This window comes from Misgurnus anguillicaudatus, chromosome 15 (genome assembly GCF_027580225.2).
Source record: "Misgurnus anguillicaudatus chromosome 15, ASM2758022v2, whole genome shotgun sequence".
In the NCBI taxonomy this organism is placed as follows: domain Eukaryota; kingdom Metazoa; phylum Chordata; class Actinopteri; order Cypriniformes; family Cobitidae; genus Misgurnus; species Misgurnus anguillicaudatus.
In genome coordinates this window covers 26751763-26776485 of record NC_073351.2, presented here as the reverse complement: position 1 = coordinate 26776485, position 24723 = coordinate 26751763, and the positions used below count along the sequence as shown (strand labels likewise).

The following is a 24723-nucleotide window of genomic DNA, read 5'->3' as shown; positions in this document are numbered from 1 at the left end:
TACCGACTTTGGTATTTTAGTTCTTCTTGTGTACCCGTATGCTGTGAATTGCATTTGCCCCCAAACAAAGCTATTCCGGTAGCTATTGACTGCATTTATAGCTTTTGTGACACACTCCGGGCCTAAAGATTTCTCTAACAAATGCCAGCTGATTTTACAGCAGATTTACAAACCGTTTGCTTGTGCATGTGAGGCGGCATGCGGGGTATTTGTACCCAGCGCAGCATGATGGTAATCTCATGCTAGCTTGTTTCGAGACACGGGATTGTCCTCATGAATCAGAGAACATTTCCCTTGGATGTACTTTGATAGAATGTTGATAAGCTAGACTGGGTGCGGGAAATGTGCTTTTTGGTGTCGGAAAGAAAAATATCAAGTTTAATAGCTTTTGAGAGCACTGCGGTTGTGATATCATTTTTCATTGGGGATTATGGACAGCACACAGTTGTGTTTGAGTGTGTGGTCATGTTTTACTTATATTGTGGGAACTATATGTCCTCATAAGGTAAATCCTGTTCATTGTGGAGACCTACGGTGACCGACAAAGACCGACAAAGTGGGTTATATGTTTCTTGATACTGTTGTGTGAAAGTTACATTTCTTTAAAGATATATTGAATGTTCAATATGCATGTCCTAATAATGTTTAAAACTTAACTTTCTTAATGGTGGTTAAACTTTATAGATTAGCACTTGTAACAAAATGATTTAAAGGCTAATTTTTCAGCTCCCCTTGAGTTAAACACTTGATTTTTACAGTTTTGGAATCCATTCAGCAGATTTCCGGGCGTGGCGGTACCACTCCCAGCACAGCCTAGCATAATCAACCGAATCCGATTAGACCATTAGCATCGCGCTAAAAAATAACCAAAGAGTTTCAATATTTTTTCTATTTAAAACTTAACTCTTCTGTAGTTACATCGTGTACTAAGACTGACAGAAAATTAAAAGTAGTGATTTTCTAGGCCGATATGTCTAGGAACTATACTCTCATTCTGGCGTAATAACCAGGGACTTTGCTGCCTTAACATGGCTGCAGGAGGCACAATAATATTACGCAGTGCCCGATAATAGTCCTCTGCTATTGAAAGTTACCAAGGGGACCATTTTCGGCTGCTATTGAAAGCTAAAAAGGGGACTATTTTCAACTATTTTATTGAAAGTTACCAAGGGGGCTATTTTCGGCTGCTGCGTAATATCATTGCGCCTTCTGCAGCCATGTTACGGCAGCAAAGTCCTTATTATTACGCCAGAATGAGAGTATAGTTCCTAGCCATATCGGCATAGAAAATCGCAACTTTTTATTTTCCTTCAGTCTTAGAACACGATGTAACTACAGAATCAAGTTTCAAGAATCAAGAGTCAAGTTTTAAATAGGAAAAATATCGAAAACTCTTTGGTTATTTTTTAGCGCGATGCTAATGGTCTAATCACATTCAACGGATTATAGTAAGCTATGCTAAAAGTGGTACCGCCAAACCGGAAATCGGCTGAATGGATTCCAAAAGGGCAAAAATCAAATGTTTAACTCTAGAGGAGCTGGAAAATTAGCCTTTTTTCAAAAAAAGTGAAGTGTTTCTTTAGGAGATTCAAGATTTTATTTGTAACACAGAGTACATACTTGCAGAGAAATGAGAAATTAAATCTGGCTGACTCTATAGACTGTGCAAGTATAAAGATAAAACTAAAATTAAAATATAATTTAATATTTACAACTTAAAATTAAATATGAATGTAAGATGTGAGATGAAATGAATAGGAATGCCATTATTTCCTTTCCCGTGAAATGCTTTCAGGTTTTGGCATCTTGTATTTGTGTAAATATGAATGCACTGACATACAGTCATTTTATTTTATTACTTTTATTGTAACAATAACTTTTACTAAGACATGTTATTATTGCACTGCAAGATGGATTGCATGCCGTGTACAGTGGTTCACAAATTCAGCTCTGTGATTTTGTTAACTACTTTTGTTTTTGCTTTGGTGAGCAGTTCCACTTTTTCTTAAACCCCTGTGGATAAAAAAACATCTTTGTTGTGAATGTTTGTGTTCTATGGGAAAGGTATTTTTGAGTCAGCAAGAACCCCCTCCTGTTTTGAAAGTGTCGTTCTGTTTTTTCCAGAAAGCAGTTGAGTTGGAAAGCTTGTTTCAATTAGTGTGTTTGCCCCTTATTGAGCCTGTAAATCAGAAACCAGTGACAATTTCAGATGAGACTTCACATACTATAACCCCAACTGCTATAATTATCCAATCAAAACACACCCGCAAACATAAATGCGCATGCGTGTGTGTTATAACAGTCCTGCCTGAGATATCACCGAAGTCTTCACCAATTACAAAACGCCTCATTACACTTTGAGATGTTGCTGCAGGTCATTTATCACAGCTGTACTCCTACACAAAACCTATATGTTTCATTGGCTCTTCCTGCCCCATTTCTTCTTATTTCACTTTCAAGTGACCTTCCTGATTACCCATTACTAGACCGGAGTGCTAATGCTTGGGGTGATGTTGCTTAATGGTCGCTTAACTGAAAGGTTGAAGGTTCGAACGCCATGAGGAATAATCCATGAGCTGTCAGCACTGTGCCCACTGTGCCACAGTTTGCTCCAGGGTGACTGTACTGAGTATTGCAATATACGCAAGGTTCAATATATTTGGAGGTAGGATTAGCAAGGCATCTTCCACCAATAGACGAAAAGTTTTAAGGACTGAGTATGTTGTGTGTCTTTCAGGTTTGCTGTGTTGAGAGACCCGGCAGACTGGCTGATCGTGAACCCTTTCAAAGGCAACGTGACTACCAGGGCCATACTGGACCGCGAATCTCCACATGTTCACAACAACCAGTACACTGCTCTCTTCATTGCCACCGATAACGGTAAGACATTGTTTACATGGACAGGGTTTCCACGAGTCCTTGAAATCCTTGAAAGTTTGTGAATATGGGGGGAAAAATTCAAGGCCATGGGAAGTTTTTGAAAGTATACATAAATAGATACAGGTCATTGAAAGTGCTTGAATCTAATTTATGCAAGAAGTTTTCTGAAAAAAATCCATATTATTCCCTGTGTAGTGTAGGATAATATCATAAACATTCTAGCCTTTTAAGCACACGTGCTAAACTGTTCGCTTTAAATGCTTATATCTTCTTTATTCCAATGTTGATTCATCCCCACATGCTTTTTTGCATAGGTGTGTTTGACACATGAAAATGTCTCGGGTTACGTATGTTACTGTTGTTCCCTGAGAAGGGAACGAGACGCTGCGTCTCCCTTGCCATACTTCCTGCGTCCCTGTAACGCTGTCTTTGGCAATATTTCAGATAGCTATATACTTCTTGGCTCCCGCATCACCCTGTCTTTGTCGTTAAGCCTCACCATTGGTTGAATTTGATATACACATTCAGACGCACTTACCACTGGAGGCGTCCCCAAAGTGTCATCGCAGTGACGCAGTGCGAGTTCCCTCAAAAGGGAACTGTAACAATTTATCTTAAAAGGTAACACGATGTAACTTTGCTCTTAATTGAAATGTGTCCCCACATTTAGTCCTTGAATTTGAGGGTATTGCACCTAGAAAGCAGTGGCGGCGCCAGGGAGGAGCTAGGTGGTGCTGTAGCTCCGGCTATAATATCCATAGCACCTGCCCAGCACCCCCAAGAAATGTCTGTAATTTTTTATATTTATATTTTAATGTCATGTTTGAATAGTGTTTTCATATTGTTAAAAAAGGGAGTTAAATAATAATTTAAAAACATATATTTAGCTAAAATATCATGACGCCCAAACATGTGATCTTCTTTGGCCAATGGGTGCAGCGCTCGGTGAACTTTTGACCTTAACGCACGGCAGTTTGTTTTTGAAAGCGAGTTTAGAAATTTAGCCGAGTAAAATACACCAAAATGGATACACCAAAAACTACCCGAGGAACAGCAGTGGACACACTTGGACCAGTAATCTGGCACTTTTGGCTATAAATACGGAGAGAATGAGGACCCTTGACTGCGTCAACATCAGTGATGATGCTGTTTTGTTGTGAAGACGTCTATGATAAGTGCTTGATTTTTTCCCTCTGTTGGCTATTACAAATTGAATTAATTTGGTGTTTAAAGAATAAATCTTGGCTATGCATTGTTACATCTATAGGGTGCCCTTACGTGTCATACTTCCCGGACGCGTCCTGTCCAGGATTTCGGTGCGTCTTTCGGAAGTCGTATTTGTTGACCGCATACGCCATTCAGTTAAAAACATAAGATATACAATCGTAGTTTAATTCTTACCTTAAAATGTAACGGTTGCTTTTCTGTAATAATAATAATAATCCTCTATGTATGACGTATACGGCAGACAAATACGACTTCCAGAAGATGCACCCGAAATCCTGGATAGGACGCGTCCGGGTCCGGTAAGAATGGCACGTATTGTCAACCTATGATGCTCCAACAATAGAAACAATGCTGATTCATCACTAGTGTTGGTAACTGGCTGTGTGATTTCGTGATCTGAGCCGAAGTGTGCACAGTGTCTGTTGCTGCGTTTGCTGCTCCGTTGTATTCAGGGCTAGACTGTGCCAGAACTGTGAAATATTATTTTCAGAGGTTTACATTGGCAAGCTTATGTATGTTGTTTCTATAGCCCTTGTGTTAAATACTTTTACATATTCATGGAACAAGTATAGGCTAGTTAATGCGGGCGTGTACGCTTGTATAAAGGGTGGTCCGATGCGACCTCCTTAATGAAACGCCCCAAAATGTAAAGCACCTTCTCTTAAGTGTTGAGCATCCCCATAGCACCTGCATCAGAAAATCTCTGGAGCCGCCACTGCTAGAAAGCCCTTGAAAGGTCCTTGAATTTGAAGTTAACCAAGGTGTGGGAACCCTGCATGGAGGTCATATGTGATTTTATATCTGTTGCACATCAAATGTGGCTTTGCTGGACTGTGCCATAAACATAACGCTGTTGGTTATTTCCTGTTTCAGCTGAAATGACATCACCAAATTAAATAAGGCTGTGCCTTTAAAAGTGGGCCTTTAAAAATTATGTATTTAAATAGTGAAGTATTTATATAATGTATATTTGTTGTACTGGTTTAATGCTGACCTTAAAAAAAACTAATTGTGAGGATGATTTTCATTACTGTAATACAGTAATGAGAATATAATGAGAGTCATCACAGAGAATAATGAGAATTACAAACAAACTTGATCGTAATGAGAGGGCATTACAGTAATGAGAATTCGGGGGTTCTTGGAGGAAAGATTAGCTTGTCATGAAAATAATGCCACAAAAAGGTAATGGTCCTAAAAATAAGCTTTATTTTTTGCAATATTATATTTTTAGTTTGTTTGCTTGTTTATTCTTAACACCATTCCAGCATCAATGGCTATATTAAAGGGATAGTTCACCCAAAAATAAAAATTCTGTCATCATTTTCTCTCATGTTGTTACAAACCTGTATACATTCTTTAAATCTATATTTTGAGGAATGTTTGTTACCAGTTCGATCACAAGACCCATTCACTTCAATAGTAGTAAGAAAGAATACTATAGAAGTGAATGGTGCTCATGAACGGTTTGGGTGCAAACATTTCTCAAAATATCTTCTTTCGTGTTCATCTGAACAAATAAGTTTGTACATGTTTGTAACAATATGAGAATGAATAAATGATGAGAGAATTTTCATTTTTGGGTGAACTAACCCTTCATTAACCCTTTAAAGGTCCCATTCTTTCTGTGTTTTTGAAGCTTTGATTGCGTTTCAGTGCGCAATATAACGTGTTCATGTTTCATGTGTAAAAAAACGTGGTATTTTTCACACAATTTACTTATATGTATACGGCTGATGTCTTCCTTGTTCTATGATGTCCCTCCTTCAGAAATACGTATCGAGTTCTGATTGTGTAGTTTGTTTAGTGTGTTGCGATTCGCTAGCTTAGCTTGCCGTTAGCTTAGCTGGCGACTGACGCTGGAGTTTAGTCGAAAAACTGTTCTAATGACGTCATTAAAGCAAGAAGTAGAGGTCTGTAGTCCAAACCGGACATTCGCTTTAGGCTTTGAAAGGCGAATTTTGTTACAGAAAATATATCGCCTGGTAGTGAACTTTGAGCTTTATAATTTTACAGGTATTATTTATGCTATTATAGCAACATTACACACTAACTAAGGTTTCAAAAATGGGATCAGGAGGAACGTGACCTTTAATTGCAAGAACTGGTTAATCCATAAAAGTTAATACTAGGGGAGGAGCAAATTTGGCATCTCCAATCCACCTAACCTGCATGTTTTTGGCCTGTGGGAGAAAACGGGAGTAAGCCCACGCTGACACATCACACAAAAGGCCACCGGACTCAACCCAGGCACCTTGTTTCTCTTTTTTTACTTTGGGATAAAATGTGACCAATCCATATCTTTGTGAATTTCCGCATTCAAAAATGTTTTGTACTGAAATGGCAGTGTCGAAATCAATGGGCTTGGCACACCTAAGAGTTTAGGTGAAACTCTAATATTACATGGTTCACTAAAACATCATTTCACTTTAGTTGATGATGTGTCGAAAAGAGGGCCGGTCACTGGAGTGCCTAACCGTCTGTGCTTATAATTGGCCCTGAACGTTTATAAATGGCGTAGAAAGACCGTGAACACCGAGCGATTATTCTTTTGTCTCCTCAATTGCCGTCGAAACTATGCCAATATCACAGCGCAGGCTTTTCTGGTCTTCTATGCAAGTCATCAGCCGTGCTTAAAATGGCTGAGGTTGCGTGCCAGTGTATTATTTTCTCTTCACAGAAAATTGCACGCTTGTGCAGGTCAGAGAACGCCGTCTTTGAGTTAGTGCTCTCTGGGTAGTGTGGTAATTTCTCTCACTTGGCATAAACAAGATTTAATTAACCTCTGAATGACTCACTTCTCAATGTCACAATCTTCAGACAGGGACACTTGAATGTATCAGTGAAGAAATGTTTCAGAGAGACCTAGCTTTCTCTCTCTCTCTCTGTATGTGTGTATGTATGTATGTATGTACGTGTATATATGCATACATACATACAGAGAGAGAAAGCTAGGTCCATTCAAATCATTCATTTCTCACTCTTTCTGTTTCAAATAAGGGAATAAGGGAGTGTGAGAGATTTTGGGCCCTCAGCTGTTGCGCCTTTGTTATTTAATTTGCGTTTTTTTTTAGTAATTAACTCACATATATATTACCACTCCCATCGGCGCTCTCACGCTAATTTGCTCTGTTTAGTAAATTTGTCCCAAATCTGTCAAAATAGCAAGTACCAGCAACACACCTGTTTTCAGAACAGAACGCCCATGTGCGCACAAATTGGCGCAAATGCATTTGCTATTTAAAGGAACAGTATGTAAGAAATTTATATCAATTAATTATAAAATGGCCCTGATATGTCACTAGACATTAAGAAATCAATTTCATTTAAAATACCTATAACACTGACAACAGCGGTCCAGTCAGGATATTGCCATTAAAAAGTGGAGTTGCAGCCCTCAACTAATGTTTATGTTGTCATTTTGTGTATTGGCCACCAGTTGTGTGATTGCAGTACCACTTTTAGCCACAAGTTTTCCTACATACTGTTCCTTTAAACAATGTGGCGCTGAACGTAAAAATGCTAACTGCGCCGCCCTGAAGCTAGCAAAAAAACCTTGCGTCGTGCAAAGCGCTGCAAGGCGCCGGATGTATGATAGGGCCCTTATATTTCGTGAAGGAAGCTGAATTGTGCATTGTGAGGTCATGGAAGTGCAAATGGCTTCATTTGTAACATACCAAGCTTCATTGCCCAGACATCAATCTCAGTATATATGCAAATCTGACCTAAACTTAAGATCGATAACTTTTAGAGTCTCATACAACTAATGCATTATTAATCATAGTTTGCTGAGGTTTTGAAAAGGTTAGGGTTAGAAAATTCAGAGTTATTATTTGCATTGGCATGTAGACATTACAGATGCAAACCGGAGGCTTATTTCAATAAATGCCAAATGCCCAAAATAAAGTTTGCCTGCGTTGGGCTCTATTTCCCTTTTCAAAGGAGTTCAATGGTTTCAAATGAGAAAATGCCGTCTAATTTTTAGTTCATATATAACTACACTGAGCTAACGTTACTTTGTAAAATTAATGTATATAATGTTAGCTAACGGTCCTTGAATTCTTGCCTGGCTCCCAAACCTCTCTACACAGTTGTGATCCAACATTTTATTTTCGACAAAGTATTTGTTTCAACCACTGGCCAGATCTATAAATGAAGAGTTTCGTTGCAAAACGAGATAAATCCATTTTTTAACATTTTTGTCAAAACATGTTTATTATTATGTTATTATGTTATTATTTTGTTTTATGGTGCTAGTTAGCTGTATTTTTTAAGTTATGAAGGTTTAAATCAAAATAAACCAACTGCAGTTGCATTGAAATTAATTGGAATGCACAACCAAAAAACAAGATTTCTGAACAATTAAAAAAACGGTGGTTATCTCGTTTTGCAACGAAATTCTTCAAATAAATACAAATCGGAAGTTCACTTCGGTTTCAGGCGCCTTAACGTGACAACGCACGTGCGTCCGATGAAACCGTCTATAGGTGTGCATTTGTTTTACTACTGTATACGTATGCGTGCTGCCTATGTTTCTCTGGTATCCCAGGCAGATCTAGTCCATCACAGGCTCTCTATTCTGTGACAATCTGTCCGATGATTGCATGACACGAAAGTCACACTGGGCACTAAGAGGCTATCGATCTGGTCTAGAGTCTTATGTGTTTATTTCGAGGACTGGGTGCTGCATCTCTTTCTCTCTGACCACTGACCACAGACAATATGAGAGTGTTGATTGAACAAGAATGATCGAAGAGAGAGAAAAAATGAGAAGATGGTGAACTGATAAATAAGAGTGAAGATAACACTAGCTGGAGTTAGGTTAAACCTAATCTGTGTGGATTCTTACAGGGGAGCTGCTAGCTTTGCTTTCTACAGCCAATAATGTGTTTACACCCTGACTTGTCTGTAAATAATATAAATATAAAATGCATATTCTCTTAATTGTATCTTTGGAACTGTTTAATTTAAAGAATTTGATTAAAAAATATGAATCTGCATTAAGGAATTACAGAATTTGATTCAGTGATTCTTTTAAAGATCCTATTCCAGTTCAGTTTGGATTATAGCTAGTACAATATAAGTAAATAATTTGTAGTTGATTAAACACTGGAAATGCAGCGATTCTCAGTTTCTCAGCTTTTATGAGTATCCCAATTAGCCCAGCATACAGGACACAGACTAGCCGCAAGAGTATTGTCTGAAATAATGTTTATGGTGGGACTGGGGGCAGGTTAAAAATAACCTAAACGGATTTATTTTGCAATTCTTTTGGTTCACAGAGAAAACATCATTTAGCATTTGTGGCCAGATTTCAGAGCAGATGGTCAATGCCGAAGTCTTTGAGCAACTTATTGTTATATAAAAAAATATATTTTACTCACTGTAAAACATTAATCACCACGTGTCTGGAGTTTTAGAGTTGATGTAGCCTGCACTAGGTACAAAAAGGTACAAAACTCTAACTTTTCTGTCGCTGGGGTTGTATCCTCAAAGGTTCATTTTTGTATATTTTGGGTAAACAAAACATTTAAATGTTTTACCTTTTTGGCTACAATATTATACATAAGGACCTATTGTGTACCTTAAAGGATTACTCCACTTTCAAAAAAAAATCACAATAATTTACTCACCCCCATGTCTTCTGAAATGTTGATGTCTTTCTTTGTTCAATCTAGAAGAAAGGATTTTTCTCAATGTAATAGACTTTAAAATTGCCATTTCAACACAGCTTCAAAGGGCTATAAATGACTCCAAACAAGGCATAAGAGTCTTGTGAAGCGATTGTCATTTTCTGCAAAAAAAAAAAAAATCTGCACTTTTAAACCACAACTTCTCGACACTACAGCGGGACCTCACGTAATGCTTCATGACGTCGAAAGTTCACGCTTGACGTATGCGAAACTTCCGCCCAAGTGTGGAGAAGAGGACCGTTTTGATGTTGTTTTATGTTGAATGATATTAATTAATGTCCTTATGTTAGTTTATTGTTTAAAATGGTCTGCAAATGTGCTTTTCACATAGGTAACCCATGACCTTTAGACGTCATGACACATTATGTGAAGTGGCGCTGGCGCATCATACGGATAGTGCAAGACAAGAAGTTGTGGTCAAAAGTAAAAAATAAAAAATTCAGGGCAAAAATGGCAATCACTTTGCTAGATAAGACCCTTATGCCTCGATTGGGATCGTTTAGAGACCTTTGAAGCTGCGTTGAAATTGCAATTTAACTGTAAACTGTTGGGGTCCAATAAAGTCTATTAAAATGAGAAATATCCTGGAATGTTTTCCTCAAAAAAACTTAATTTCTTCTTGATTGAACAAAGGAAGACATCAACAATTTGGATGACATGGGGGTGAGTAAATTATCTGAATTTTTTTGAAAAAGTGGAATAATCCTTTAAGGAACGATTTTGTAACATTTTAGGTGTACAAAACAGTAAACTGTACCTTTAAAGGTACACAATAGATCATTAAAGTTTAGTAATTGTATGGTACATTGTATTATGTTTAATATACTTGTAAAGGTACAAAATGGAACCTTAGGGTACCACCACAGTGACAGTTTTCTACCTTTTTTTTTGTGATAGTGTGTAGTCATTTTGTGTGTGTTAATTATCCCTCTTAATTTCTTATAAAAGATTGTTTAGAAAAATAGGTAACACTTTATTTCCATATTCCACTTATCCATATTCCAGACATTTCACTACTTATGTTGCATTTACACCAGCTATGTTAGAGGCGGCAAAAATGCGGTATTCGAGCGTAGTTGGACGCTTGAACAATTGAGTTTACTCGCTTTATTCGCGCCTGAAAGCCGCGTGTGAAATTCTAGTCATTCGCGACATTCACGCGGAAATCCGCGTCATGGGAGGGGCTTCTGAGACTCTGATGAGACTCCGCTCACTTCCTGTAATGACGTCACTACTACAGCAAGGTCCTGATTGGTTAACATGGCGTGGAAATCCGCCGAAGTTTTTTCAACTCGCGTGTTTCCCGCAGCAACGCTCAATTCGCGCAGGATGCCTAATCGCATCTTCGCATTGACTTAACATGTAAATCACCCACGGCTGGTGTAAACGCAGCATTACACTTACCATTGCAACCTACAGTCATTAGAGTATAGTAGACTGCTTATTATCTACTAACACTTTATTGACATGATCCACCAACAGACATTCATCTTACTATAAGTATGCTTACAACAACATGTGAGTTTATTTTACTATTCTAATAAGAGTATTATCATTCTCATCTAATGTTGAGGTAGTGAAAAATTACTAAGAACTAGCGTAGTGGAAAAGTTACTTTTAAGTTCGTCGGAAGCTCACTATTGAACAAAGTGTAATGAAAAAATAAACTCCTTTAAAAACTACATTACAGGAACAGATGAGGGAAAAACTTTATAAAAAAGTCAGAAACCTATGTGAATGGGTAAAGTTCTGCAGGAGCGAGATAGAATTTTTTTTTTTTGCAGATTCACTGAGTGTTTGGGAGTTGTTGAAGTGTAACATTTTTTCTGATCCTGGTGTGCTCAGTCTTGTCTGTAAGCCTGGGGTTAATGACTCAAGTCTTTGTAACACCTGCTGGATCTGAGAGGACAGTGATGCTGCAGGGTTTGATTTTTAGACTAATCAGGTTTTTCTGTGTGTGACGCAGGCAGATCCATCCTGTTCTTTCATTCCCCATCGTGCTGGCAGATGTTCATCCGTTCCATCACTCTACAGGGGATGTGTCTGTACACGCATGCATGTTTGTATAAGATCTTGCCAACATATGTATGTTCTGTTCCCTATAGATGGTTGGCTTTATACGATTTACATTATCTTATTATAAACACCACTTTCTCTAGACATACGGTAGCATCATTATTTTTCACCTTGAAACCTAAAGCTTATCGGTCAGCTCAGCAACATCTGGTGTCGCGTGCTGTGCTTATGCAGTGTCGCTCACATTGTTGACTGCTACCCATCTTTGCATTTAATTTAAATACTCAACCCACACAGCGTAAGGTGTGCTTGTCGTTTAAGGCAACTTGTGTATTAAATACCGCTGCTGAAAGGTTCTTTATTTATGCATGAGAGGTTTGAATAACATATGGCGCAGAGACCTTTAAATTTATGCATTGTACATAGTTCTGTAGCTCTCGAGTGGGTGTTTGGATTACTGTATGAACATTACTGTATGTAAGATTATTGCGCACACATAGGAATATCATAATTGAGATCTTTTAATATTGCCCTTGCTTCTCCTAGACACTAATGACATTACATTGAGAGCAAAAGAAGAGTTTGCTTTTTGATTTGCCTGTAACGCAGATACTAGTGCTTTAACATGGCATAGAGTTTCAGAGGAGAGCTCAGCAATGTTTATTTATTTATTTCAGGTTTATTGACAGACAATGCACATTAATAATGCATAAATGTACAATGTGCCAGAATCAGTCAAAAGGCTATTTTGCATGCAGTTCCTGGAATGGTGGTAAAATCGTCACACTAACAATATAAAAAATAAAGAATGCATAATATATTATATATAATACATACATAGGGGAGAGCACAACCTAACGCTTTTTGGTTTTGGCTTAATCATTAAAAAAATATTGAGTTTGATTAATTATATTTTTACACAAGCAACACACACATCTCTGCTACAAAGGAACATTTGAAGTTTGTTTTTATTGCTTACCATTCTTGGACAATTACACCAAACGCGACAGTAGTGCAAATGTTACAAATTAACTGTTAATTGTAACAGGCAGGGGGTTAGTTTTAACATTTTTAAGTTTGCAGGCAAATATTTCAATACTATTTTGTATATACTTGAAGTAGATATTGTTTACATATCTGTCTATAATAGACAAGTATCCACACTGTATTCATTCATCCAGCCCTTTTCTAACAATAGTTCAATTATAAATGGATACAAATGTCTAAATATGTGAGAAAAAGCAGCGCAATTATGATTTTTTTTTAAATATGTGACCCAGTCTGTAATAATCATACAACAGTTTCAAAATCAAATTCTGAGATAATGAGCATCAAAGTGTGATTTTAACCATTCATTTCATCGTGATTTTAATCTTTGACATGAGTCTGACCTTATTCAATCAATATTAAAGATATGAACAAAAATAAATTTGACACACGATTTTTGATAAGACCGGCACATTTCTTTTGTTGGCGGCCGGCAGTCATTTGTGTGTAGCCTGTTTGGAACAACGGCAAGAATTGCGCTAACGTTAGCGGTTTTCATATCGTAAGTGCTGAGGGGTTAGTTGTAGCACAGCGTTACAATTAACCACGCTGGGTCAAAATATTTTCAAGCCAAAAAAAAAAACAAAAAAGTTGCTAAGAGCTGCAGACCTATTTCAAAACGATGCTATGACACTGATTAATATGACATAGCATTGGATTTGGTATCTTACACACCCAACCTAGAAACCGAAAAAAATATAATGAAAAAAATTTACTTACATGCCACCAAAACACTCGTTCATCAATAATACTCTGGAAAAACATTATACATTTCCAATAATTTGCGGAAGATCGTCTTTTGGCAGCGTGAAAAAAATACCGGAAAAACAAAACGCTCAACCTTGTGCAACAATGTAAACAGTCCGTGTTACAACTAACCGCACATTAGTTTTTGCCCCACGCACCCCTACTCCAAAATACATCAGAACTATGCTTCTGTACAAACAGATCAGCACACACACAATCCGATCATCAGACAATATAACAAGTAATGAACCAATAACACTGATATACAGGCAAGCATACAAACAAGTAACAGTAGTTGTACGTATTTAATGTCCCACACTGTGCTCAGATTAAATAAAATGGCAGCATCTAAAGTCAGAGATTTTTAAATGAACTCATAATCAGTGTTGAGGGGAACGCATTACAAGTAACGTGCATTACGTAATAATATTACTTTTCTGAAGTAACGAGTAAAGTAACGCATTACTTTTTAAATGTACACATTAATATTTAAGTTACTTTTTTAAAGTAATGCAAGTTACTTTTTCAGTTGAATTAATTTGATTTGATAAAAAAAGATGTACTGATTTAAACTGAACGCATAGTCACATTATGCACTCTATGCGTACACGCCTGCGTGGGAACAGTTTAAGTCAGAAACTGAGATGGCAGGACAGAGCTCAACATTTTTGTGATTAAATATGCTGAATGCAGAACTTTTCAGTCATAAAAAACATCTGAAAGAGATCAAGCCTCAGACAAGTAAAAGTAACGCAAAAGTAACGTAAGCATTACTTTCCATGAAAAGTAACTAAGAAACGCAATTAGTTACTTTTTTGGGGAGTAAGTTAATATTGTAATGCATTACTTTTAAAAGTAACTTTCCCCAACACTGCTCATAATGATATGATGAGAAATAATATTATCCGTTTTTATTCAGAAGGTCAGTGTATTTCTCCTTGAGTTATTTAAAGTTTCAGTTTCACTTCACATACAGTAAGACATATCTTCACTTTCCTAGTCGGTTTACAGAAGAACAAGAGTTGAGTGCTGAAACAGCCCTATGGTAGTGCATCCTATCCCTAATTGGCACTCTCCAGTTTGGTCACTTTTAGTTTGGAGGAGAGCTGAGTGATGGAGATGTGTCAGCAGAAATGATTTCTTACCAGCAGATCCGTTCTTTGCTTTGAAGTGGAGCGACGCCATTATGGGTAGGAGAAGGGGCCGCTAGAGTTACAGGAAAGGGTGTCTTAATGAGATCTATCCGGAAAACCAAGGACACCGTGGTTCTTATCCATCTAAAGCTTCAGTTCTCCAATACTTCTCTTGTTAACCTCACTGTGCTTTATCTCAACAACCAAAACAAGTCTTAAGTTCCTAAGGGTGACAGAAGGGTATAGGAGGGCATAGAGTATGCTCTTTGTGTTGGAGGGTTACATTGTTGTTACTGTATATAGACAGAGACATTGAAAAGTGTAGCCTGTTAGGGTTTGTAGAGAACCAAGGTATGATTGGTTGCTTTACCGAGCTTTTAAAAGAAAGTGCTGAAAAAACACGTGAAAGCACTTGAATTATAGGCTAAATTGACACTGATTGGTTTCTGCGGACACTAACATCAAATTTTTCTCTGAACTTTGAAAGCCATTAGAGGAACATCTCGCAATGAAACATCCCCTAAAAGACAAAATGGAACTTAATCACGTACCTTCATCATGTTAAAGAGGACTTTGACATAATAAACCCATGTCAGGGCCTGATTCGATATTATGGAGCGATGAAAGTCTAGGTATTGTCAAAGCGAAGTTAGATAGAAAAATAGAGAGCGCGAGAGTTCCCCGCTAGTTTCTCATTAAACGGAACCCATGAGGCTAATCAGGGGGGTTTTGTTCTATCTTGAGAGACTTGCAGGTTTAATCGGTTCCTCATTGTCAGGATCCAGCTAAGCCTCCTGTGAAGCTGAAGGGTCTCACTTTAATAACAGATCAATTTTCTCCCTTGTTAAGTTGACTGAGTGTCGACTGCTTGACGTGGTCGTCTGCTGGATTGTTTCTTTACGGTTCCTCTAGTGCTGATTGTGAAATAAGAGGTTTCTGGAAGGAAAGCCCTCAGATACTAAGCAAATGTCTAATTCTTCTCTTGTTTTAATTGTTTTCAGTTGACTTTTCTCTGCGAACCTTTACAATAATAAAGCGTAATCCTTTTGAGATCATTAGTTTTATTGTATTTAGTTTTAATTGTCCTCATTTCCCTGTTTAATTGTGTCGTTACTGCGTATTGCCACATTGAAAATCTGTAACTTTTTTTGAGATTTAAACAGAATGTTTATGGGCGGTTTCCTGGACAGGGTTTTTCCTGGTCCTAGACCAAAATCTTAACCCTATCTGGGAACACTTTAAAAATGGCTGGGTTATTTTTAACCCATGTTGGATAAATATTGGACAGAGCACACTGCTGGCTTAAAATCGACCCAATGCTGGGTTGTTTCAACCCAACTGCTGGGTTATTATAACCCATGGTTGCATGACAACAACCTAACATTGGGTCATTTTTAACCCAGCGTGGGGTAATTTTTAACCCAAGGGGACCTATTTTAACGGGCATGGTCTAAAGCGCATGCACACGGTCAAAACGTGCATGTCCGAATCCACTTTTGCTAATTTAACGACAGGAAAAATGGTTTGTGGGCCGAGGTCGAAAAGGGTTGTTCCTATTCTTGTAATGAGTAATGGGTGTGTTTTGGGGTGTAACGTGCAATAAACCAGTGAGAGTCTCAGCTCTCATCCCCTTTAAAAGCCAGTTGCATTGGCGCTATATCTAATCCCTATTTAGATGAAAAACAGTTTACCCAGTTTAAGATGTTAAATATGTTAAATAATTGTGTTGTTTTCATTTGTATTGAAATTCTTATTTTTTAATCAAAACCTTTAAAAGCCGTTTTCTTTTAGTCGTGGAAGTAAAAATAGCAGGCTTTTTATTGCTGTAAATATATGGATATCCAACATCATCAAAAAATAATTTACAAGCATGTAAGAAAAAGTTTATTCTCTAAAAATACTTTATTTGTAACAAGTTTTTTTTAAAGCATTACTTAAAAATGTTTCTCATCTCACCACATCCTCAGCATTTATTTGCATTTAATTAAACTTAAAGCAAAACATTTAATTACTTACCAGGCTACAGCTGAAGCTGCTCTTTACGCCTTCTAACATCTCATAATCGGTCCTCATTTATGTCCAAGAGACTCAATAATAATCGTTTACATTTCAATACTTAAATTTTTCATATTATTAAAACATCCATGAGTGTTAAAAGCTAACGCGCACGGTCGTCCCGTATACGAACGCGCTCATTAAATAACGAAAACAATATTGCGCCACTGACTTTAGACCAGGTTTTTGTTGGTCAATGGCATAGTCTATTTTAGTTGCCTCAAAATGGCAATGCGCCAACAATGCACCTGAACACACCTTGTTTTCAGACCAGAACGCCCATTGGCACAAAATTTGGCGCAAATGCATTTGCTTTTTAAATAGCGTGGCGCTAAATGTGAAAATTATCAATGCGCCGGGTTGAAACTAGCAAAAGACCGGGTGTATGATAGAGCCCAAGATGTGCTCTGTCCAATATCTACCTATTATGAGTTAAAATAACCCAGCTGGTAATGTATTGTATTGTATATGTTCAGTTGAATAGACATAATATGCATTTTTTCTTGTAATAGTATCCTGGTACAACACAAAAAATGCTATTTAAAAGGTATTTTAAACCCAGCGTTGGATCAAAAAGTGGCGTTAGGTTAAATTAACCCAGAACATTTATTTTATATTAAAACAACTCAGCATTTTGGGTTGAAACAACCCAGAATAGATTAAATTGCATCCAAACAGGCTGGGTACATTTTATTCCTTACGGTATTTGCAGTTAAGGGTGTTGGACCTTTAAAATTTCAGCATACCAAAGCACTGGGAGAGAGAACTATCTGCTATCTAAAAATAATATATGCTGGATTCCTTAATGTCCTTACTGTGCTACCACCGCGGTAAGTGAACACAGACTCCCCATTTCCCTCTTAACTTCCCCTCTGATGTTTTTAATCTTAGACCTCCTCCGGATTTCCCATCTGGATCCTGGATCTCAGATTTGAGACTTTTTTCCAAAGTTTTCAGTTGGCTATTTAACCCACTTTTATTAAAGGGACACTTCACTTTTTTAAAAATATGCTCGTTTTCCAGCTCCCTAGAGTTAAACATTTGATTTTTACCATTTTGGAATCCATTCAGCTGATCTTCAGGTCTGGCGCTACCACTTTTAGCATAGCTTAGCATTGAATTTAACGCAATGCTAATGGTCTAATCAGATTCATGGATTATACTAAGCTGTTCTAAAAGTGGTACCACCAGGCTGAATCAGCTAAATGGATTCCAAAGCGGTAAAAATCAAATGTTTAGGGGAGCTGGAGTGTCCCTTTAATAATAATTCACCATCTTTAATAATTATTGGTCCGTAGCATTCTGGATAACTATAATTTCTAACCTTCATAGAGACTTGGCAGTCTCCGTTGATTTAATTAATGCCGGTATGAACACCCCTTTTTATCATTACTTATTCACTTTCATGCGTGTATAACTTTTTCTGTGAAACATTAAAGGAGCAGTTTATCAGAATTCTCCTCTTACAAGCTAAGTCAAAGTTTTGGAAAAGACAGAAAGCACCATCAAAACCAAAAACCGTTAACCAAAAAGATGTCCATATGACTGTATTCTGAAGCCATGTGATAGCTTTATGCGACAGATTAAAATATTCACTATATGTAATTATTCGTTGCAGATCTTACATTTAAAATCTTGTCACCTTTTACTTTCATTGTATGAAAAAAAGAGATTAGACCTTAAGCTATAAATAACTCAAATAAGGCACAAGGGTGAATAAATGATTACTATAATTTTATTCGCCCAAATAAGTAAGACTACGAAGCAAGTTTTTACTGGACATTTCTAAAAGCTTTAAAAACATTTTATACATTGTGAAGAGATTTAAATGTGTTTTCTAGAGGTTGTGAAAACGTTTTTACGCGCTGAATAAAACATATTGCTTTGTTAAAGTGCTTGGCTGCTTCTGACATGATGTGACTCTTTAAATGCATAACTAAAAGTAACGTAAATGACCTCTTTAGATGTCTGATAAGATGTCAGACACAAGGTGAGTGGTGATGATAAAGAAAGAAAGACTTGGAAGGAGACCGAAACGGACGGGGCAACACATGGTATTAATCCAAGCCGATATAGTCAACAGGTTTGTCTTGCATGAAACCAACATGCGGAATAAAACGCCATGGGCTGGTGGGTCTGTACGAAAATACCCACTGAAGCGAAGGTCAGGCTTAGTATATAAGTATGGTGGACTGAGATAGAGTCCTGTGCTGTCACGAAGTCATTACTGGAACCAATGGCATCACCTCATGCAATTCCTCTCAAAACTTTTCCTTAACAAGGAAGTGACTGTTGGGGTAAAATATTTCTGTTTGTTTCTTCAACTATGGGCACTTTTTGCCTTGTGGATTTTTAGAAAATAAACTCTTACTGTTAAACACATTTGTTGCACGTTCACTTGTTTATCAAATTTGTAGCATTATAATTACGTTTTAGTCTGGGTAAAACAGTTAAATCATAAAATCATTTTAAAAGTAGCAAAAATAATGAAGGCATGACAAGATGTTTCCCAGACGGTGTAATGAACGTGACCCTAATATAACAAAGCTGAAATCTGTGATTTTTAATGAAAATGCTACCCTTGGGACACAAACGTGCCTGTAGCTGAAAACTCTAATTTACTTTACTGATATGCACCAAATTTGCCCATAAAATCAAATCCATTTTCTCAGTCCCGGTGAAAATGTATTTTTAATGCAACAGGAGAAGGTTTTACATCACAAAACCTGCTCATGGATCGCTGTGAGATTTAAAGCTGTCTATCCCTTCAATATGAACAATGTTTAGTGATGCATTAGGAAGAAGGCAAGAGAAGCAAGAACTGTGTCTATCACGCTCATTATGTAAAGAATAAAAGACAACATCCATCTTATAAACACATTTATGCAAACCGCATGCATGCATGCATGTATATTCGTGTCAATGCTGCATGTTAAACAAATCAGTGTGCAAGCTGTACTATTTATGCAGTGCGCTGTATTATCACATTTTTAAAAAAATAAAAAAATAACAATGTCACAGGTTTCTAAAAGGGTGTTTTAAAATGATAAACTGCATCATGAAGTGCTCCCAGCGTATTTTAATGGCGTATCTAAATGTGTGTAATAGTCCCTCAATGTGACTTAGAGGATGAGGAAGCTTATAGTGCCACTGCAGATAATTATGATGATGATGATGATGTAGATGAAGATGGTAAATACTCGGGAGAAAATGTGAAGCCTCAGTGAAGATAAACATCTGTATGTTTTCCAACCACGTACAGCAACCAGATGCTTGTGGAAACCGTACATATTTGCACTCCTTCATGCATATACTGTATGTCTTCTGTGAGTCATGATGACACACACAGAAAATGAGACAGAAAGATGTTCATAAAAAATGAGCTGATTGGCTGATTAGATTTGCTTGTCTGTGGTTGAGTGTATCTTCATTTTATGCCCAGGTGGGAAGTTTGATATTTGTGATAATGGTTTTTCATAGAAGTATTCGTTTTATTGAGCATTGGAGATCTTAAGGGGGTCGCACACCGTTCTAAAAAAAATCAAACAAATTGATTTCTATGTGTATACGCACACCTGCACCAATAGGTGGCGCCTGTCCGCGGCCCCAGCTACGATTAAGGAAGTTGCTCAAATCCCTGTTGTGCCACAGAGCGCCACTCACATAGTTTAACATTAAATAACATCATATTTGTCCCAAATCATTAACGATTAACATTGGCTGGTAACGTATATTTTGCATTTTGAAGTAGACACTATCTGACTAAGCTTGCGCTATTTAATGTGCATTTCCGGTGTACGATACCTGAGAGTGGTCCTAAAAGGCAGCGTGGTGCTGAGCTGGGTGTCCGGTGTGCGACCCCCTTTAGACTCTAATATGATGGGTTGTTTCAACTGATACATAGTCATCACAACATACACTGTCAAAAAGATTTGTTGGTTCAACTTAAAAAAGTAAGTTACCTTTTTGCTTAAAAAAAGATTTGTTGGTTCAACTTAAAAAAGTAAGTTACCTTTTTGCTTAAAATTTTTTAATTTAATTAAAAATGATTAGTTAATAGAAAATTGTTGAGTCAAATATTTTTGGAGCATCTAACCCCATCTCTCCCCTAAACCCAACCAATTTTCAACCATTTAAAAGACAACACAGGACGCTAGTAAAGTACATTAATAGTTTATTGTTTAATGCATGAAATAACCGAAACACAACAGTATAAAGGTATAACAAACAACTCGTATTTAGTAAACACTTTTATGAGGGGTATTTTAGGGAATGGAGTGGGCAAATGACCTAAACGGTTGTATGGGTTTAAGGATAGGTTGTATTTAACCCAATTATGGGCTAAAACTACCCAGCATTTCATTTTAAATGGCTTCTGGAGATGATGTTACATTTTAAGGAAGATATTGTGGGGTCAGTTGCAATATATGAAGAGCCAGCAATGTTTGTTTTTACCAGACAGACGCTTGTCTTGATGAAATTTTGTTTCATAATGCTAATTTTGGAAAGGTTGAAGGCGTTTGCTTACCATCTTCATTTTTTTAATTTAGAAGTGTGTTTGTTTTTACTTCCACATCAATCAAAGTGTTTGCTTTTAATATCAGTATATTGTCTGTTTGCTATAAGCCCATATATATACTGTACAGTATATATGTCTAAATTTATTATGTTTATGTGTCAACGTGTGCATGCACAGCCCAGTCTCACGAAAAAATTTTTATATAGTCACTTAATTTTTTAATTCTTTTTTCGTGATATTATCACAAATTTCCGTGTTTTTCCGTGATCGTATAACAAATTAGTGTTTTCGTGTGATTATCACGTATTGATTTCTCAACTGTTTTGTCCTATTTTCTTACCATTGTCACTTCTGTTTTAGGGTTAGATTTACATAAAATGACATCCCTACCCAAACCCAACTCTAACCTTAACATATAAAAAAATAAATACGAAAAAAAAGTATAAACCAATGTATAAAGTGACATTCTAATGCAAGCACCAAATCTAACCCTGTACCAAAGCGACAATGGTTTAAAAATAGGAAAAAGCAGTTGAGTAACCAATACGTGATAATCACACAAAACAGGATACAATCACGAAAAAACTCGGAAATTCATGATAATATCACGAAAAAAGAATAAAATCACTGTTGCGATTTTACATGACTGTATTTATGTTTACATGTCATTGTCACGTATTGGTCACTCAACTGTTTTGTCCTTACCCAAACCCAAATCTAACCTTAAACCGGTTTAGCAGTTGAGTAACCAATACGTGACAATGACACGTAAACAGAAATGTGTGATACGGTCATGTAAAAAAACGGAAAAACGTGACAGTGTCATGAAAAAGAATCAAAAATGTACGTGATTATAGATACATAATTTCGTGATACAGGATTGGTGCGTGAACATGTCAAAAGCTGCTGCATTAAATATGCTTGTGAATGTTTTTAGAAGTTACTTGTTTGGGTCAGATCATGGTCAGTAGCTAGTGTTCGTGATGTCTTTCGACTTTATGAGCAGAAATTACATCCAGTTACTTACGAGTGCTTAATAAAGCATAACAGCTGGCTATATTTTTCAGCAACAGCATATACTTGCCTTGACTTTTAACATCTTTGTATCATTGGATGACTCACTTGTGGTATAAGTGAAGAAAATATATTTAGTTATGCATACCACATTTACATTAAGAAGTTTATTAATTAAGTCATTATGATTTATTCAGTAGAGATCCATTATAACACAAACCCGTATACGGCAGTGTACTGTATGTTTAAACCAGTGCAACTTAAAACTATAGCTTCTGTATTTTGTCTGCCATATGCTGCAACAAATAGAGTACTATTGCTTTTCTTTGTGAAGGATTTAAGCTTTAAGTTACTCACTAAATAATAAGATACAAATAAAATGAAAAAAATATGAATTCTATTATTTTTATTTTATCCATAGCTCAGACACAAATTGGCTCTGGAACCCCAAACTCTGCCTATGCTTTAATATTAAAAAAAAAAAACATGGAAGTCAATGTGTGGCATCAGCTGTGTGCTTACCATAATTTATCAAATATCTTTGTGTTCAACAGAACTCATACAGGTTTAGGACCATATGAGGATGAGTAAATGATGACAACATTTTTGCGTGAACTATCCCTTTTAATTTAGGTTAAATACAGAAGCAAAATAAGGGTTGGCTACAATTTGGAGTAAACTTTACGGCAACACAATTTGTGGACGGTTATGATTCCGAGATACAATTTCAGTGTTAGCAGTTATTTTGTGTACTGAAGTCTGCCGTTGTTTGTGGATGTATGCTCCTATCTTGTCATGAAATTTGTTCTTCGGAGCTGATTACCTCATGTTAGAATTTTCATGAGCAGAAACTCAATAAAACATGACAAGGACGACTTTGTTCTGCCTTCAAGCGCGGTTTTTAGGGGGTTGGAACGAAAGCCCATTTCTATTCTGTAGCGAGACGTTAGTTGGACTCTTGTTTTGACACCAAGGCTTTTCTCCTTTTCTTTAAGGCCTGAGCGTTCCTGGCAACACAAGGACCAAATCATTCTGTAATTACTGATTCTGTCATCTGATGTTAATTGCGAATGACCTCCAGGGCTTGTGTAATTACGCAGTCTTGCCATAACTGCTAATCTCCTAGAAACAGAATATTTCATAAGCTTTGAATAATGTATTTTTCCTCTGCAATATTCAATAAAGTGCAATTTGATACAAACCGAAGCATCTTTCGTTCAAGTCTTGTTTGCTCCAAGTCAGAGAAAACTAATTTGTAAAATTTCCAAAAGTTTCTTTTTCTTGTTTGGTCAGAATTTAAGAAAAAAGTACACTGTTAGAAAAAACTGTCAAAATATGTATACCAGCTGGGGCATTACCATTTAAAAAGCAACGGTAACACTTTACTTAAAGGGGTGTTCATAAGACTGACATGACACCTCCAAAATCAGGACATCATGACATCATGACAAGTGTCATGAACATGAGAAGGTTTTATTATGACAACTGTCATTTAGTGTCATTTGTTCAACTATGTCATTTTTAATGCAAAGATGACATTGTTTGAAATGTCTTTGTTATGACAACTTGACATAAACCAATACATCATAACTTGTCATAAATCTGTCATAAATATGACAAAGCAGAATAATTATCAAACTTCCTAGCTTTATGGGTTTACATTACATTAAACTGTCATTTAAATGTCATTAAGTGTTAATTCTAAGGCAAATAATTTTAAATAATTTTAAATAATAAAAAATGACCTGACAACTAACAGAACTTCTTCTTTCTCACACAGAGGGTTCAGAAATTTTCTGACATAGAAGAAAAAACTAACAAAACATTTAATTAATTTAATGTAATTAAGTGTTTCCCAGTAATATGGACCCACCGCTGAATGGCTTAACCCACTATTGAACCAGTTTAATCCGCTTACCCGCTTCCTATCCCTACCTTATATATATATATAAATATATATTAATTTCTCCCAAGGGTTTTTGTCCTTCTAGGAGTTTTTCCCACCGGGTTTTCTCCTAGGGGGTTTTCTCGTCCCAGGGAGAGTCAGCCAACTTTGGCACTTTACTGTATACGTTACATTATTAATACGCTCCCTTGTATGGTTTAACCTTAGCCGCTATACTTCTTATATTATCTATTGATTTTCTGTGTTCTCCTCTACATCTACTCATGTAAAGCTGCTTTGCAACAATTAACAATTGTGAAAAGCGCTATATTAATAAAATTGAATTGAATTGAACTATTGTACTGTTTTCATTTAATTTTAGGTGATTTGGTCTCCAAATGCAATAAAATATAATTTTATCAATTTTTATTATTATTATTGATTTTATTTGTTGGAGGAAGCAAATGGAGGAAACTTAAAAAAAACATTATGAACTGAAGAATATTC

At 36.6% G+C, this 24723-nt stretch overlaps 1 protein-coding gene across 1 annotated transcript in view; it reads left to right on the top strand.

The window, feature by feature from the left end:
• Positions 1-24723, top strand: part of cdh13 (cadherin 13, H-cadherin (heart)) — a 469469-nt gene that overhangs the window by 419376 nt on the left and 25370 nt on the right. The window contains exon 11 of the mRNA XM_055174957.2: positions 2738-2880. Coding sequence (XP_055030932.1) covers positions 2738-2880 — 143 coding nt within the window. The remainder of the gene's footprint in view (positions 1-2737; positions 2881-24723) is intronic.